Source organism: Pongo abelii, chromosome 20 (genome assembly GCF_028885655.2).
Source record: "Pongo abelii isolate AG06213 chromosome 20, NHGRI_mPonAbe1-v2.0_pri, whole genome shotgun sequence".
Classification (NCBI taxonomy): domain Eukaryota; kingdom Metazoa; phylum Chordata; class Mammalia; order Primates; family Hominidae; genus Pongo; species Pongo abelii.
In genome coordinates, this window is record NC_072005.2 from 52,756,287 (window position 1) to 52,773,446 (window position 17,160).

Sequence of the window (17,160 nt, forward strand, 5' to 3'; positions counted from 1 at the left end):
GGAGAGGATTAAATGGGTCAATATGTGTAAAGTGGTGAGAATAGAGTCGAGTATGTCATAAGTGCTCGAATAAGTGTTAGCTGTTATTTTTTGTAAGCACTAAAATCTTAAAAGAGAGACCCTTAAATATCCATCCATATTTACTTCAACCATTTTGGCCACTAAGTGACCTATGTAGCCCTAGATAAACAAATCTCTTCTCCTTTCTGACTTCAGTTGCCCCTTTTATGGAATGAAGTTGGAGTAATTGTTCCCAAGGGCCTGCCAAGCAATAGCTTTTCCTGGAAAACTTTTAAAAATAACTTTTATTCATTATTACTCTAAGTGAAACATAGGTTTATCTCTCACCCTACCCCCACCATAGAAACTCCGTAGGGCAGGGTTTTTTTTTTCCTGTTTTGTCCCCTGCTCTAATCCCAGTGCCTGGCTGGGCGCTGAAGACACAAGTGAACACAGCAGGCCTGGACCCTGCTCTTTCCGAGCTCAAAGGGAGGTAGATCTACCCATGCAGATTCAAAGGTCAAAGCAGCAACACACACCCATCCTTCTGACTGTGGATTCAGGTGGGGGCTGGGTCCTTGCCCTGGATCCCCCTTGCTATGTGACCAGGGCAAGTAATGGCTCCTCTCTAAGCCTCCATTTACCCACCTGAGAACTGAGCATAATTTTACATACCCAAAAGAAAAACAGGACGAGCACGGTGGTTCACGCCTGAAATCCTAACACTTTGGGTGGCCAAGGTGCAAGGATTGCTTTAGGCCAAGAATTCAAGGCCAGCCTGGGCAATATAGTGACAGTTCATCTCTACGAAAAATTGGAAAATTAGCCAGGCGTTGTGGTGCATGCCTGTTAGTCCCAGCTGCTCGGGGGGTTGAAGTGGGGGGACTGCTGAAGCCCAGGAGTTTGAGGCTGCAGTGAGCTATACCACTGCACTCCAGGCTGGGTGACAGAGCAACACCCTGTCTCAAAAGAAATAACAAAAAATAAGAAGGAAGGAAAGAAAGAAGGAAGGAAGGAAGGAAGGAAGGAAAAGAGTAAAAAGGCAATTCACATAAGAGGAAATACAAGAGCCAATAAGCATCCAAAACTATGTGTTACCTCAAGGAAAAGGGAGGAAACCTGCTAATTAAAACAAAACACAGTTTCTCCCCATAGGATTTGCAAAATGAAAATGATCAATAGCATCTATCGTTTGGTGAAGGGGTAGAAAACAGACATCTGAAAAACTGCTGTTAGAAATGTCAGCTGGGGGCAGTGCTAATGGATGGAAGTGTGGCAGTGTCCATTAAAAGTTCTTAAATTGGCATACTATTAATGACCAAGCAACTCTATTTCTAGGAATGGGTCCTACAAAAATACACACAGACATGCACAAAGAGGCAAATACAAGGACATTACTGTAGCAAGATTCATAATAGCAAAAGAATTGGAGGGCTGATAATAGGGTTAGATTATGAGAATACCCATAATGGAGTCTTTTTTTTTCTTTTTTGAGATGGAGTCTCACTTTGTTACCCAGGCTGGAGTGCAGTGCCACGATCTTGGCTCACTACAACCTACACCTCCCAGGTTCGAGTGATTCTCCTGCCTCAGCCTCCCGAGTAGCTGGGACTATAGGCACACGCCAGCATGCCTGGTTAATTTTTGTATTTTTAGTAGAGACAGGGTTTTGCCATATTGGCCAGGCTGGTCTCGAACTCCTGACCTCAGGTGATTCACCTGCCTCGGCCTCCCAGAGTGCTGGGATTACAGGTGTGAGCCACCTCACCTGGCCATAATGGAGTCTTATATGCACCTATCAATAATAATATAGTGATAGGAAAATATGTTACCTAAATTTAGATGAAATGGGCCAGACATGGTGGCTTACATCTGTAATCCTAACACTTTGGGAGGCCAAGGCAGGAGGATCACTTCAGCCTACGAGTTCAAGACCAGCCTGGGCAACATAAGGAGATCCCATCTCTACAAAAAGTTTAAAAATAGCTGGGCAGGGTGACGTGCACCTGTGGTCCCAGCTACTCAGGAGGCTGAAGTGGGAGGATTGTTGGAGCCTGAGGGGTTGATGCTGCAGTGAGTCATGATCACACCACTGCTCTCCAGCCTGGGTAATAGGGCAAGACCCCATCTCAAAAAATAAAAGAAAAAATAAGTAGATTTAGACGAAATGGACAAATTCTTAGATGAATAGGGCCTAGCAAAACTGACACAAGAAAAAATAGAAAACTTAAATAGTACTATAACTATCAAAGAAATCAATCCTTAATTTAAACCCTCCCCATAAAGAAATCTCCAGACACAGATGATTTCACACAAAAAAGTGATAAATACTGCATACATATAGTTCAATTTATGTAAATATATAATTTCACACATATATTACATATATAACTATATGTATATTCATACATATATATTTATATAGATATTTAGATTCATATATATATGCAAACACATAAAGAAACATGGGAGGATGCACATCGAACTGCTGATTATGATGACCATCAGAGAGGGGATTTAGGGACTGTCTGTTTCCTATGCTGTTCCCATTTTTGTGAAACCATATTTTTTGTTTGTTTTTTGAGACAGGGTCTTGCTTGTCATCCAGGCTGGTGTGCAGTGGCACAGTCATGGCTCACTGCAGCCTGGGCCTCCCAGACTCACGTGATTCTCCCACCTCAGCCTCCTGAGCAGCTGATAGTTCAGGAATGACCTACCATGCCCAGCTAATTTTTGTATTTTCTGTAGAGATGGGGTTTTACCATGTTGCCCAAGCTGGTCTTGAACTCCTGGGCTCAAGATATCCCCCTACCTCTGCCTCCCAAAGTGCTAGGATTACAGGCATGAGCCATCACATCCCGCCTGAAATCGTATTTATGACCAAACATAACCCAATCAAAGGTTAGATTCCTTGATGTAAAATAGCCAATGGTAGGAAGATGATGTTGAGATTCACCCTGGGACCTCCCTGGAAACTGCCATATCCACAGCAAACAGAAGTTGCTCAATAAATGTTAGTCCAAAGGAAAAAGAGCATTTCTCCCATTTAACCATTCAGTGAGAGTCTACCACGTATGTTACACTGTGCATTTATTTACAAAGAGGTTAGAGAAACACACAGAATCTGGCCCCCTTTGCACTGGGGAGTCACCATCGTCATAATAAATACAGTAATTTAAAAAAAGAAAAAAATACTAGATTGGAACAGCTGAGGGTCACCAGGCTTCCCCCATTCCCTCTCACAGTGAGTGGCGGGCATGAGATAGAAACCATCTTCCTTCCCCTCTTCTACCTCCGAATCCTCCATAATTGTCCAGGGATCGAGGTGAAAGAGTCCTTCTTTCCAGGTGTTACCAACCCCTACTTGACCCTCAAAACCCCCAAATCAGTGCTCCTTCCCTTCCCAGGGCACTCTGCAGGAACTACCTGAGTCAGACACAGAGTCTCTGACCAGGGTGCCAAGGGGATATCTTAAGGGTCCAGGGACATGGAGGGGGCACTTTGTGAATGAGAGGGGGCCACAGTTGGGCAAGGAAAGGAGAAATGAGAGGGCTCATCAGGAATGAGAGGGACAGCAGTGAAGGGGAACAAACAGACTAGGCTTCTAAACGAAAACGGGGAAATTCAAACCGAATTACCCCTTGTGCATACATGGACACTTACTGTACAGAGGAGGAAAGTGACGCCCAGAGAAGGGGAACTGTCCTGCCCAAGGGCTTCCAAGCTAGAAGCTGAACTGGGTCAAACAGGGCTCCTCCCCATTCCTCTAGGTGGCGGTGGGGGAGCCTTTTCAACCAAGACTGTTAGGAGTGGCGAGAGTGAGGGGGGTCTTTGGAAGCAGAGAAAACGATGGTCTTTGGAAGGTAGATGTGGAAGGGTCAGTGGTTGGGAGTGTGGAGGTGCAGAGGCCATGAAGGGGGAGCCCAAGCAAATCCCCAAACTCACACTGTAGTCATGACCTTGAGAGAACCCGAACGGAAACGCAGTATCTTTTTCTTGAGCGCGTGGGAAGCTTTGATCTTCACGAAGACTTTGGCGGGGCCCGCGGGCGCCCCTGCACCTGCTCCGCCCCCAGAGGCCGCGGTGGCCGCCACCAGCTGCTGCGGCCACACGAGGCCACCGCTGCCGTCTGAGTCGCTGGAGGCAGAGCTGAAGGCAGGCGATTCTCCCTCGCTGGCGCTCGATTCGCTCTCCCCGTAACCCCCGCCGACGCCTCCCGCAGGCCCCCGGCGTCCCAGGGGCCCCAGGCGCCCGGCCGAGCACTCGGAGTCGCTGCCCGCGCAGCCGTAGAGCAGACGACGCTGGGGAGCTGACGGGGACGGGCCGGGGCCGGGAACACGCGCCGCAGGGGCTCGGGGCCGCACGCGGCGCCCATCGGCAGCGTCGATCTCCGCAGTGGAGCGCCAGCGACGGCAGGACCCTGCGGCCTGGGCCGCCAGCGTGGGCGCTGGGCCGCGGCGTGGCCGTGGCGGCCGAGGCTCTTCCCGCTCCGCCGTGGGGTACTTGGGGGGCCCCGAAGGGACCGCGGAGGCGCGGCCCAGCAGGCTGGTCTCGGACTGGGAGCGCGAGGCCTTGCGGGCCCTGGGCGAGCCGCGGCGGCCCGAGGCCTCGGCCATGCGTCCACGGCGGCCGGCGGCCCGGGGACGCTCCCGGGGCGGTGACTGCTCCACGCTGCGGCCGCGGGTCAGTGGCGGCGGTTTGCGGCGGGCGGCGCGGCCAGGGAGGCCTCGGGTGGCCGCCTGCGCGCCCGGGATGTACTGCGCCTTCACCAAGCGGCCCTCGGCCGGGCTGTCGGGGGGCGAGGGGGCGGCGGGCGGCGCAGCGGGCTCGGGTGCCGCCTCCGACTCCCACGACGACGCCCAGGCGCGGCTCAAGGCGGCAGGGCTGGTGGGGTGGCCCCCGACGCGCTCCAACGAGGGCTCCCGCGCGGGCCGCGCGCTGCCGGGGGACGGAGACGCGTCGGGCGGCCGCTGGCGCACGCTGTTCTGGCGCCGCGGGCCGCCGTCCGCGCCCCCGGGACTGGTCCGGGGCTGGCCCGCCCCCCGGCGGCGGCGCCTGCGCAGGAGCGCCGAGATGTAGCCGTCCAGGGGCCGCCCTGCGCCCCCCGCGTCGGGCGAGTCGGTGGGAGGGCGGCCGCAGAGCCGCGGGCTGCGCATCGCCACAGCGTGCAGGGGGCTGGGCGTCAGAAAGGGCCCGGCGCGCGCCCGCCGCTCCGCCGAGGAGCAGGCCTCCGGGCCGGCGGACCCCCCTGCCGTCGGGTAGGGCGCTGAGAAGGACCGCGGCACCGCTGCCCGCGCGCCCACCACCTCCGGAGCGCTGGCACTGGCGTCTCCTAGGGAAGGAAGGCCAAAAAAAAAAAAAAAAAAGGAGAGGAGAGTGGAGGGGCTCTCAAAGTCCTTTCCCATTTCCCATCCAGCCTGGAAGGGTCGGGTTGCCTCCCTCCCTTTCATCCTCATCTCAGCAAAAACCCTGCTCTCACACCTTCCTTCTTGTAAAATTCATAATAAAATCTTTACAGGGTCCTACAAAACCCTGCGTGACTTGTCCTGCTTCTGCCTCTCCAACGCTCACAACATCTTACCCCCCACCTTCTTTTTTTTTTTTTTTTTTTGAGACGGAGTCTCGCTGTGTCGTCCAGGCTGGAGTGCAGTAGCCCGATCTCGGCTCACTGCAAGCTCCGCCTCCCGGGTTCATGCCATTCTCCTCCCGAGTAGCTGGGACTACAGGCGCCCGCCACCACGCCCGGCTAATTTTTTTGTATTTTTAGTAGAGACGGTGTTTCACCGTGTTCGCCAGGATGGTTTCAATCTCCTGACCTCGTGATCCTCCCGCCTCGGCCTCCCAAAGTGCTGGGATTACAGGTGTGAGCCACTGCGCCTGGCCTTTTTTTTTTTTTTTTAGACAGGTTCTTGCTTGCTCTGTCACCCAGGCTGGAGTGCAGTGGCACAATCATAGCTCACTGCAGTTTCCAGCTCCTGGGCTCAAGGGATCCTCTCGCCTTATCTTCCTGAACGGCTAGGACTACAGGAACACATCACCATGCCCTGCTGATTTTTTTATTTTTTGTAGGTATGGGGTCTCACTCTGTTGCCCAGTCTGGTCTCCAACTCCCAGGCTCAAATAATCCTCCCACCTCAGCCTCCTAAAGTGCTGGGATTACAGGCATGAACCACTGGGCTGACCCTTCTCCTCTATTTAGAGGACTCCAGCCACACTGGCCTCCTGAAAGCAGGCGCCAGTCACATTCTGACCTCAGAGCCTTTGTGCTTCCCATTCCAGATTCCAGATTCCCGGAATGCTCTTCCTCCTGGATATCTGCTAGGTCCACTCCCCCACTTAGTTCAGGGCACAACTCAAATGTTACAGTCTCAGTGAAGCCCTCCCTGGCCATATTTTCTAAAATTGCACTTCTCTCCCCAAACTCAAAGGGACACTTCTGAGTCCCTTTCCCCAGCTTATTTCTTGTCATAGCACATGGCATTATTTCGTACCCTAGATATTTTACTTATTTATCCTGGTTTGTTTATTTACTTATTTATTTATTTTTTAGATGAAGTCTCGCTCTGTCACCCAGGCTGGAGTGCAGTGGCATGATCTCAGCTCACTGCAATCTCTGCCACCCGGGTTCAAGCGATTCTCCTGCCTCAGCCTCCTGAGTAGCTGGGATTACAGGCATGTGCCACCACGCCCAGCTAATTTTTGTATTTTTTGTAGAGACGGGGTTTCACCATGTTGGTCAGGCTGGTCTGGAACTCCTGACCTCGTGATCTGCCCGCCTCGGCCTCCCAAAGTGCTGGGATTACAGGCATGAGCCACCGCGCCCGGCCATTTATACTGTATTTTATCTATTCCTCCAACTAGGCTGGCAGTTTCCTGAGGGCAGGGATTTGCCTGTTTTGTTCATTACTGTTCATTTGGTTCATTGCTCCCAGGTTACTGCTAGATAGCACATAGTGGGGGCTCAGAAATTTACTTGTATGAATGAATGACAGCAGTTCCTGTTTACCAGTGACTGCCATGCACCAAGTCCAATGCCTTAGAGCAGAGGCTCACTGAATATTCAAAAATATCCCCTTGGGGCGGGCACTGTTTGTGTGTGTGTGTGTGTGTGTGTGTGTGTGTGTGTGTGTGTGTGTGTGTGGTTGGTTTTTTCTTTTTATTTTTTTGAGGCAGAGTCTCACTCTGTCACGCATGCTGGAGTGCAGTGACACAATCTCAGCTTACTGCAACCTCTGCCTCCCAGGTTCAAGCAATTCTCCTGCCTCAGCCTCCCAAGTAGCTGGGATATAGGCATGCGCCACAATGCCTGGCTGTTGAGGCACTGTTATTATCCCATTTTATTTATTTATTTATTTATTTATTTATTTATTTATTTATTTATTGAGATGGAGTCTCGCTCTGTCACCCTGGCTAGAGTGCAGTGGCTCCATCTTGGCTCACTGCAACCTCCATCTCCAGGGTTCAAGCAAGTCTCCTGTTTCAGTCTTCAGAGTAGCTGGGTCTACAGGCACACGCCACCATGCCCAGCTAAGTTTTGTATTTTTAGTAGAGACAGGGTTTTACCACATTGGTCAGGCTGGTCTCAAACTCCTGATCTCAGGTGATCCACCTGCTTTGGCCTCCCAAAGTGTTGGGATTACAGGCATGAGCCACTGTGCCCAGCCTGTTTATTTATTTATTTTGAGACAGAGCCTTGCTCTGTCACCCAGACTGGAGGGCAGTGGCACAATCTTGGCTCACTGCAACCTCCACCTCCCAGGTTCAAGCAATCCTCCCACCTCAGCCTCCCGAGTAGCTGGAATTACAGGTGTTCGCTACCATGCCCAACTGATTTTTGTATAGACGGGGTTTCTCTATGTTGGCCAGGCTGGTCTCGATCTCCTGGCCTCAAGTGATCCACCCACCTCCCAAAGTGCTGGGATTACAGGCATGAGCCACTGCACCCAGCCATATTTCATTTCAACAGATGGAAAAACAGAGGCCCAGAAATAAGAGACCTATTCATAATCACGTGAAAAGGAAATGTCACAGCTGGAATTGGAATCAAGGCCCGATTCAGAAGTCTGTGCCCACAACCATCCTCTTACTGTCCTTTCCCTGGCCCCAGGGCCCCACCCTCACCCACCTTACCTAGGGACTTGGGCCTCTCACTGGCATAGATGCCCCGGGGCTCAGAGGGACCCAGGCGACCATAGGAGCTGGATCCAGAGAAGCCACTGTCCCCACAGAAGGTTGAGGGTGGTGAATCTGGACCTCCTGTAGAGCTGGGATCTTCATAGAAGCCTGAATTTCCGGGAGAAGCAGAGAGACTTCAGGATGTTTGGGTGGGAAAACCAGAGCTGGGGAAAGGAGGAGATGGCGTGGGGAGAGACATGGGGGTCTGAGAAATAGGGATACGGGGAACATGGAGGCGTCCCAGGCAAACCCTACCCCTCCATCCATGCTCACCCGAGCTACGCCCGCTCTCCTGTTCCAGGCCCCCAGACTCCAGGCTCAGGTCTCCCAGCTGCTGGCCCAGGTCCCAGACGAGACCAGGCAGGGCCTCCTGAAGGCATAGGGAGAGAAGGATGGTCAGAAGGCCCCCAGTCCTCTGCCGACTGGTCCCCTATTCCACAAGCTCATGGGCAGAGTTTCACTTTGACAATGAGCTCTCGATTCAAAGGATAAAAGCAGTAGCTGAGTCCCACGACCCCCTCAAGATCTGTGTCCCTTCATCCCCATTAGAAAGTCCTTCTGACATTCTAACTCCAGTCCTTCATGCTGCAGCCCCATCTCATTCCCTCTTAGGTGTGATGAGGCCTCAGAAAACCCCCATCTCTTGCCCCGCCTTTATCAGTTGCTACCCCAAATCTGTGCTCAGAGCCCCTCAACCCTGATTAGAATGTCCCTCCTTGAGTCTAACTTCAGGGATTGCTGTAAGGACAGTTTACTGCTAAAAGGTGGTGTCCAGGACCCCCAGATCCCTTAGTCATAGGTCTGCCTTCTCCAAGTTTTTCTTTTTTAATTTTTATTTATTTATTTATTTATTTTGAGACAGGGTCTCACTCTGTCACCTAGGCTGGAGAGCAGTGGTGTGATCCCAGCTCACCGCAGCCTCTACCTCTCGGGATCAGGCAATTCACCCACCTCAGCCTCCTGAGTAGCTGGGATTACAGGCGCCCGCCACCACGCCCAGATAATTTTTGTGTTTTCAGTAGAGGCAGGGTTTCACCATGTTGCCCAGGCTGATCTTGAACTCCTGACCTCAGGTGATCCACCTGCCTCGGCCTCCCAAAGTGCTGGGATTACAGGCATGAGCCACTGCGCCCAGCCTCTCCCCGTCTTTGACCTTCTTTCTCAGATACGCCCATTGCCCCTTATCACCAACAGAAGGTCTTTTGTGAGTCTTCCTTAAGTTCTTCCTGCTGCAGATTGCCTCTTTCCCCCATATGGGTAAAATAGGCTGACCACGACTGGTATACTTCTTTGCTCTCCCTTCAGAAAGAACCTCCCAAGCCTCCTAGACAGTCCTGTGAGTCTAGACAGTCCTGTGAGTCTAGCCTTACTGGTGCTGCAGCAGCCATCCCAGCAGGTTCCTTTGCCCTAGAGACCACATCCTCCTTCTGCCTTTGGTCCACTCCCACCAGGAAGCTCCAGTGGGTCTACCGTTCCTCATTGCCATAAGAAATTTCCGGGAGTCAGGCCGGGCGCAGTGGCTCACGCCTGTAATCCCAGCACTTTGGGAGGCCGAGGAGGGTGGATCACATGAGGTCAGGAGTTGGAACCAGCCTGGCCAATATGGTGAAACCTCTTCTCCATTAAAAATACAAAAACTAGCGGGGCGTGGTGGTTTGTGCCTGTAGTCCCAGCTACTAGAGAGGCTGAGGCGGGAGGATTGCTTGAGCCCAGGAGGCAGAGGTTGCAGTGAGCCGAGATCACACCATTGCACTCCAGCCTAGGCAACACAGCAAGACTCTGTCAAAAAAAAAAAAAAGGAAAAAAGAAAAAAATTTCCTGAGTCTACCCTGGATCCTTCTTGCTGCAGGAAAAGAGCACTTCTCACAGATGGGGTCTGCAAGACATTAGGACTTAATCTCATTTTAGAAAAGACAGGGTCAGAGCCAGAAAAAGTCTCACATGGGTCTGAGTGAGGCCGGGTAGCAGCAGGCAGCCTTGGGCTGACGGTTGACCCTCAGACAAAAGCGACTTGTCTGGACGGCAGGAGGGAGGGAAGTGGGGAGGAGGGTTTGGGAGGGCAGGCACCCAGCCCTGCCTATTTAGGGCAGAAGGACTGGCTGGCTCTCCGGCAGCCACAACCGCCCCCCACCCCCCCCATCCTAGTCTCTCCAGGGCCCAGTCTCTCCCATCCCCCTAGAACAGAAGCCCCCATCCGGGCCTGTTTATTCGAGGAAGGTCAACAAATCCTTCCACTCTGGGCTCCTGCCCTGGGTATATTGAGATGCTCACAGTGAAGTCATCTTTGAGCAGAACTCAAAAAAGCAGCTGAATTGTGCAGCATCAGGAAGTAGCTAAAAAAATCTCTCGGACCTACCATGTACCCCATGTCATGTCCCCCACAAATCACTGACATGCTCACTCCCCTCTAGCCACACCTGGCCTTGCCAGCGTCCCTCGAACATACCATGTATGCTCCTACCTCGGGAGAATGTTTCCCCCACATACCTTCCTTGCTTCATTCAGATCTTTGGTGACCTGATCTCTTCTCTGGCACCTTTCCAAAATAGCTCCCCTGTCATTGTGCACCCCGTTGCCCTGCTTTTCGGTTTTTTTCTACATATCAGTAATGACCTCTTGATTTAAAATTATACATCAGGCCGGGCTCGGTGGCTCACGCCTGTAATCCCAGCGCCTTGGGAGGCCAAGGCAGTGAGGATCACTTGAGGTCAGGAGTTCAAGATCAGCCTGGCCAACATGGTGAAACCCCGTCTCTACTAGAAATACAAAAAGTAGCCAGGTGTGGTGGTGCGTCCCTGTAATCCCAGCTACCCAAGAGGCTGAAGCAGGAGAATTGCTTGAACCAGGGAGGCGGAGTTGCAGTAAGCCGAGATCACGCCACTGCACTCCAGCCTGGGCAACAGTAAGATTTCGTCTCCAAAAACAACTAAAATAAAATAAAATTATACATGAAGGTGTCATTTGTTTGTTGAATCTCTCACTAGAATGTCAGCCCTAGGAACGCAGAGATTTCTGTCTGTTTATCTCACAGGTGCTCCCCCACCCAGTGCCTAGAACAGTGCCTGGCACAAAGTGGGTGCTCAGGAAATATTTAATGGGCTGGGTGTAGTGGCTTATGCCTATCATCCCAGCACTCTGGAAGTGCCAAGGCGGGAGGATCGCTTGAGGCTGAGAGTTCAAGACCAGCCTAGGCGACATAGTGAGACCCAGTCTCTCTCTCTCTCTCTCTCTCTCTCTCTATATATATATATACACAAACATATATATGTATATATATGAAATTTGTTTATTTATTTATTTGTTTGTTTGTTTGTTTTTGAGATGGAATCTAGCTCTGCCGCTCAGCCTGGAGTGCAGTGGTGCAGCCTCCACCTCCCAGGTTCAAGTGATTTCTTTTTGCCTCAGCCTCCCAAGCAGCTGGGATTACAAGCATGTCCCACCACACTTGGCTGATTTTTGTGTTTTTAGTAGAGACAGGGTTTCATCATGTTGGCCAGGTTGGTCTCGAACTCCTGACCACAAGTCATCCGCCCACCTCAGCCTCCCAAAGTGCTGGGATTACATGCGTGAGCCACGGTGCCTGGTCTTTTTTATTTTATTTTTGAGACAAGGTCTCACTGTCTCACCAGGCTGGACTGCAGTGGCATAATCACGGCTCACTGCAGCCTTCACCTCCTGGGCTCAGGTGATCCTACCACCTCAGCCTCCCAAGTAGCTGGGACTACAGGCGCATGCCACCACGCCCCGCTAATTTTTGTATTTTTTTGTAGAGACAGGGTCTCCCTGTGTTGCATAGGCTTGTCTCGAACTCCTAGGCTCGAGCAGCCCTCCTGCCTCGGTCTCTTAAAGTGCTAGGATTGCAAGCATGAGCCACTGCACCCAGCTGTCTATTTTTTAAAAAGAAATATTAGATGAAGGGATGAATGTATACAATGGAATACTATACAGCTGTTAAAATGGAATGGGTCAAATTTCTATATAGAATCATTACCAAGATATAGCATTGAGCAGAAAGAGAAAAGTACAGAATATATATAGTATGAGTGACTCAGAATTACCTGGAGGGCTTGTGAAAGCCCAAATGACTGAGTCCCATTCCCAGGGCTTTTGATTCCAGCCTGCAGTCGGGCCCAAGTAGTTGTATGGCTAACAAGTTCCATGTGATGTGGTGCTGCTGGCTAGGAGGCCACACTTTGACTGGCATAGTCTCTAGGACCTCACCCAAGAAACTAGAATTTGTAAAAAGCAAAGCTTTGACAAAAGCTCTACGTTTTTTGGTACATAAACAGTTTCTGTTAGGAGATATGTTGGAAGAGGTCTGGGAGGTGACACTAAGGTGACAATGATGGTGACCTCAGGGGATAGGTTGGATTTAGGGGCTCCAGGGAGGAATGAGGGGACTGGATGGTGGAAGGAAGTGTTTAAGGAGGCATGACTTGGCATCACATTAAGCTCTGCTGCTCCCCAGCTGTGTGACCTTGGGTGGGTGACTTTACCTCTCTGGGCTTCAGTTTCCTTATCTATAACTGGGCATCATAGGACACCATCTCCTGGAGGTTATTGTGAGGATTAAATGAGTTTCTTTTTTTTTTTTTTTTTTGAGACGGAGTCTCGCTCTGTCGCCCAGGCCAGTGTGCAGTGGCACAATCTCAGCTCACTGCAAGTTCCGCCTCCCAGGTTCACGCCATTCTCCTGCCTCAGCCTCCCGAGTAGCTGGGACTACAGGCACCCGCCACCACGCCTAGCTAATTTTTTGTATTTTTAGTAGAGACGGGGTTTCACCACGTTAGCCAGGATGGTCTCGATCTCCTGACCTCATGATCCGCCTGCCTCGGCCTCCCAAAGTGCTGGAATTACAGGCGTGAGCCACCGCGCCCGGCCAATGAGTTTCTTTTGACACATAATAAATGCCAGTCTGTATGATTACAGGAAAGCTATGAATTTCTTACAAGGAAAATAGAAAATGTTTCCATTGTTTAATTAAAAATAAATGTAGGTGTCGGGCACAGTGGCTCACACCTGTAATCCCAACAACTTTGGGAGGCCGAGGCAGGAGGATCACTTGAGGCCAGGAATTCAAGACCAGCCTGGCCAACATGGTGAAAGCTCATCTCTACTAAAAATATAAAAATTAGGCAGGGGTGATGGTGCATGCCTGTAATTCCAGCTACTCAGGAGGCTGAGGCAGGAGAATCGCTTGAATCCAGGAGGTGGAGGTTGCAGTGAGCCGAGAATCACTTGAACCTAGGAGGTGGAGGTTGCAGTGAGCAGAGATTGTGCCATTGCACTCCGGCCTGGGTGACAGAGCAAGATTCTGTCTCAGTGAGTAAATAAATAAAGGCCAGGTACAGTAGCCCACACCTGCAATCCCAGTGCTTTGAGAGGCTGAGGCAGAAGGATTGCTTGAGCCCAGGAGTTGGAGACCAACCTGAACAACATAGCAAGACCTCATATCTTTAAAAAAAAAAAAAAAATTAGCCAAGTGTGGTGGCATGCACCTGTAGTCCTAGCTTCTTGGGAGGCTGAGGCAGGAGGATTGCTTGAGGCCAAGTTAGAGGCTGCAGTGAGCTATGATCACGCCACTGCACTTCAGCCTGAGAGACTTTGTCTCCAAAAATAAATGAATAAATAAATATATCATTTAAAAATACATAAATAAACGTGAAAGGAGGGACTTTTTGGTAAGTTCTGCCAAGTCTAATTCCGGTTCTTCCATTACAAGGAAGAGCAGAAATTAAGGAGACAGACAGGAGATGCCTCCTCCTCTCCAGCGCCTAGATGCCTCCCAAAAATATTCCAAGTCTACACCCCTCTATTTGCAAGTCTGGCCTCATTCCTTCCAGTTGCAAAAGGGTGAATCTTTAAAAGATTAGAAAGTCCTTGGCCTGAGTCTGGCTCCCTGCCTCCTCATGGTGCCCCTCATCCTTTCTCTGCAGGCTTAATAAGAGTGTGGTTAGGACCCCTGGAGACCCCTTTGCCCAAACTTCCCTTACCTTGGTTTCTTCCCTCACATGCCCCTCGTTGGTATCCAATGCCCATTTATCTCTATTAGGAAGTCCTTCTGCAAGTCTAACTTAAGTTCTTCTTGCTGAAAGGAACCTTTTTCCTTCTTGAGAGCAAGCAGGACCCAGGGAGCTCCTGCCCTCACCCAGGATTCCTGCCTCTCTTCTCTGTAACACCCCTGATCTTTACCTGGTATCCCCATCATTCCTATTAGGAAGTAATCAAGTCTGGCTTCAGTCTTTCTTGCCTTGAAGGAAGTGTATTCCTGGCAGGGGCTGGGGTTGGGGGGATAAGTCATAAGACAAGGGCTGCGGGATCAGAGGAAGCCCTCACCCGCTCTTCAGAGGGACCCAGGAACCCCCAGCACTAGAGAAGTTTATATTTAGCGCTTCTCTGCTCCTCCTCCTCCCCCCGCCTGCCACCGCCTCCTCCCTGATGCTGGGACAAGCTTTGCCTAGAGACTGGGGGGTGGGGGGGACAGGCCTCTCCACTATCAGCTCATGCCGGGAGGACAGAGGGCTGGCGGGGAGGAGGGGACAGAGGGACCGAGGAGAGGGAGACTGAAGGGCAGAGATGGGGAAGGTGAAGGGTGAAAAGGGGAGAGACCGAGGGCAGAGGGGGAGAGGACACAGCTATCCACAGCTACTCCATCCTCATGCCTAGCCTTCTCCTTGTCAGGATGGAAGGCGCCTTCCAAGCCGAGCCAGCTTGGGGTGGGGGGAGCTAGCGAAGGCCCCCACAATCCGTCTCTAACTTTGGGAGGGGGTGGGGCCTCCCACAGCTGTTTCTGTTTCCAGAAAAGAATGTGCAGGGGGGGGTCCCACTCCTGAGAGGGGGAGGGGCCAGGCGTGCAGCCCCTGGAGTCTGGCTTCAGTCTTCCTCCCCAGTCCCCATCTGGGGAGGGGGCGGTCGAGGTCAGCGGCGGGGAGAGCCCCCTCCACTGCCACCTCGGCTCAGGTTTCCCGAAACGGGAAGCTCTGGCCACACACAGGCTTGGGGATGGGGATCTGCCGTGGAGCCAGGGTGTGCGGGCTGGGGGGAGGGGAAGACAGACTGAGCCTGGGACGTCGGGCAAGAAGAAGAGAGCGAGGTGCAGACAGGCAGGAAGAGAAGGCCAAGGAGGCAGATGCAGAGGGACACAGAGACAGAGAGACAGACAGGATGAAGAAAAGGAAGCAGACACAGAAAGTCACAGGGATGTGGCAGGACAGAGAGAGTGACAGAACCCCAGGACGAGATCGGGAGACTCAAGGAATGACATAGAAAGGGGAGAGGCATGGGGCCTCCTCAAGTCATTCCGGAGACCTCTGCCCATCTTCCACCATGAGAACACCCAGAGTCCAGAAGTCTCCCCCAGGCGCTGCCTCGACCTGCCTCCCCTTGGGTGAAGGAGAGCTGGGGCCAGGTAGGAAGCAGGGGAAGTGTCACCAAAGGGTCAAGATCCCAGTGGGGGGTCCTCAGGCACTGTGAGCTCCCTCTCGGCAGTGGTCCCTCCCTCTGGAGGCCCTGAGATTCCCGTCCTTCCACCCCGCCCCCTCCAGAGATCTCCAAGCACACCAGGACTTAGGGAAGATGGAGCCCTGGTGGCGGGGCCCAGAGAAGGGCATGTTTGGAGCCTGGCTGTGTGACCTTGGGTGAGTCGCTTGCTCTCTCTGAGCCTCAATTTGTCTCTCTGTTAAATGGGGACTATCACCCCCTGTTTCCCAAGCCGCAAGAAGACAACGCCTGCAAAGTACCCGGTCTCAGGTTTGACACATACTTGGCGCCCACAGGGATTTTCTTTGGGGAAGGGGTGTAAGAGATAGGGCCTGTGTTTCTCACGAAGCCCCAGTGGGGGCGATGCAGTTCCCCCTCCCCCGATTTGGGGGCGGGGAGGCCAGGTCCGGCCCGCCGCCGGAACTCCGGGGTCGCCAGCCCCACCCCCTGTCCTTTCTCACTCCCTGACTACCCGGGTCCCCAACCCCCGCCCGGGTGTCTGAGCATCCAACCGAGACAGACAGACACAGACGGGGGTGGAGGGACGGACGGACAGGCAGCCCCTTACCAGCTGCTCCTCCAGGGCCGCTGCGGCCCGGCGCGCCGCCGCCGCATCTTCATCCTCATCGGCGTCCTCCTCGTCCTCGGCCTCGGCGCCCCCCATTCCGGGCTGGGCCAGCCGCAGCGCCTGCTGCACGCGGTACTCCTGCCTCTCCCGGAGCCAGTGTAACTCGCAGAGCCCGGCCAGGCTACCCTCCAGCCAGCCCCGCAGCCGGCCCCGCTCAGGGCTCACCGGGAACGAGAAGGCCCGGATCATGGCTGCGGCCCCCCGCCCCAGCCCGGCCGGGCCCCGCGGCCACCCCTCTCCCGGTCCCACCTCCCCGCCCCAGCAGCCTGCCCGCCCGCCCGCTGGCCGGGCTGTCACCGTCTCATCTGCATAGGCGCCCGCCCATTGGGCCGCCCACCCGCGCCTTATCTGCATGGCCACGCCCCCGGCGACAGAGCAACAGCCGCCTATTGGCGAATAACCTTCCTGACGAAGACTCTCGGCCGTGCAACCGCACCGCCCAACACGACGCATGCTCGCAACTGCCTACTCGCTCCGCTCGCCACGCCCCCTCCGTGCAACTGCCTCGGGGCCCTGGCCTCGCCCCCCACGCGTCACAATGAAACAAGTCCGCCCTTGCTTCAATGCCATTGGTCTGTGCCTGGGCGGTCCTGCAGCAGGTTCCACCCTCTTGCGGGCGAGCTCTGGCTACCATTGGACTGTCCGGCGCGAGGGGAAGGGTGATCTATAAATAGGGAATGGGTCCACGTGACAGTTTGGCAGCTGCTCCTACCCCTCCACCCCGCCCAACCTTCAGCTTCTGAGGCTGCGCAGGGGGAGAAAAGGGTTAGGGGGTCGAGCCCTGACTTCGCCTCCTCTTCCAAGAAGCCTTCCCACTCAGCTGTAAAACCAGACGGACGTCCTCCGATAAAATTGTTTCTACGTAGGGCCGGCTTCAC

At 53.1% G+C, this 17,160-nt stretch overlaps 1 protein-coding gene across 2 annotated transcripts; it reads right to left on the bottom strand.

Moving 5' to 3' along the window:
* Window positions 1-3,025: 3,025 nt before the first annotated feature.
* DACT3 (dishevelled binding antagonist of beta catenin 3) lies at window positions 3,026-16,846 on the bottom strand. Of its 2 annotated transcripts, XM_054540748.2 has the most exons (5): window positions 16,223-16,846; window positions 12,234-12,404; window positions 8,449-8,545; window positions 8,131-8,283; window positions 3,026-5,332 (listed from the first exon to the last, which is right to left on the bottom strand). In XM_054540748.2, the coding sequence occupies exons 2-5, from the start codon at window positions 12,333-12,335 to the stop codon at window positions 3,942-3,944; spliced, it is 1,743 nt and encodes a 580-aa protein (XP_054396723.2). In that variant the 5' UTR covers window positions 12,336-12,404; window positions 16,223-16,846; the 3' UTR covers window positions 3,026-3,941. The 2 variants fall into 2 exon arrangements, with proteins under 2 accessions (XP_054396723.2, XP_024092835.3); XM_024237067.3 differs by lacking the exon at window positions 12,234-12,404.
* Window positions 16,847-17,160: the final 314 nt, after the last annotated feature.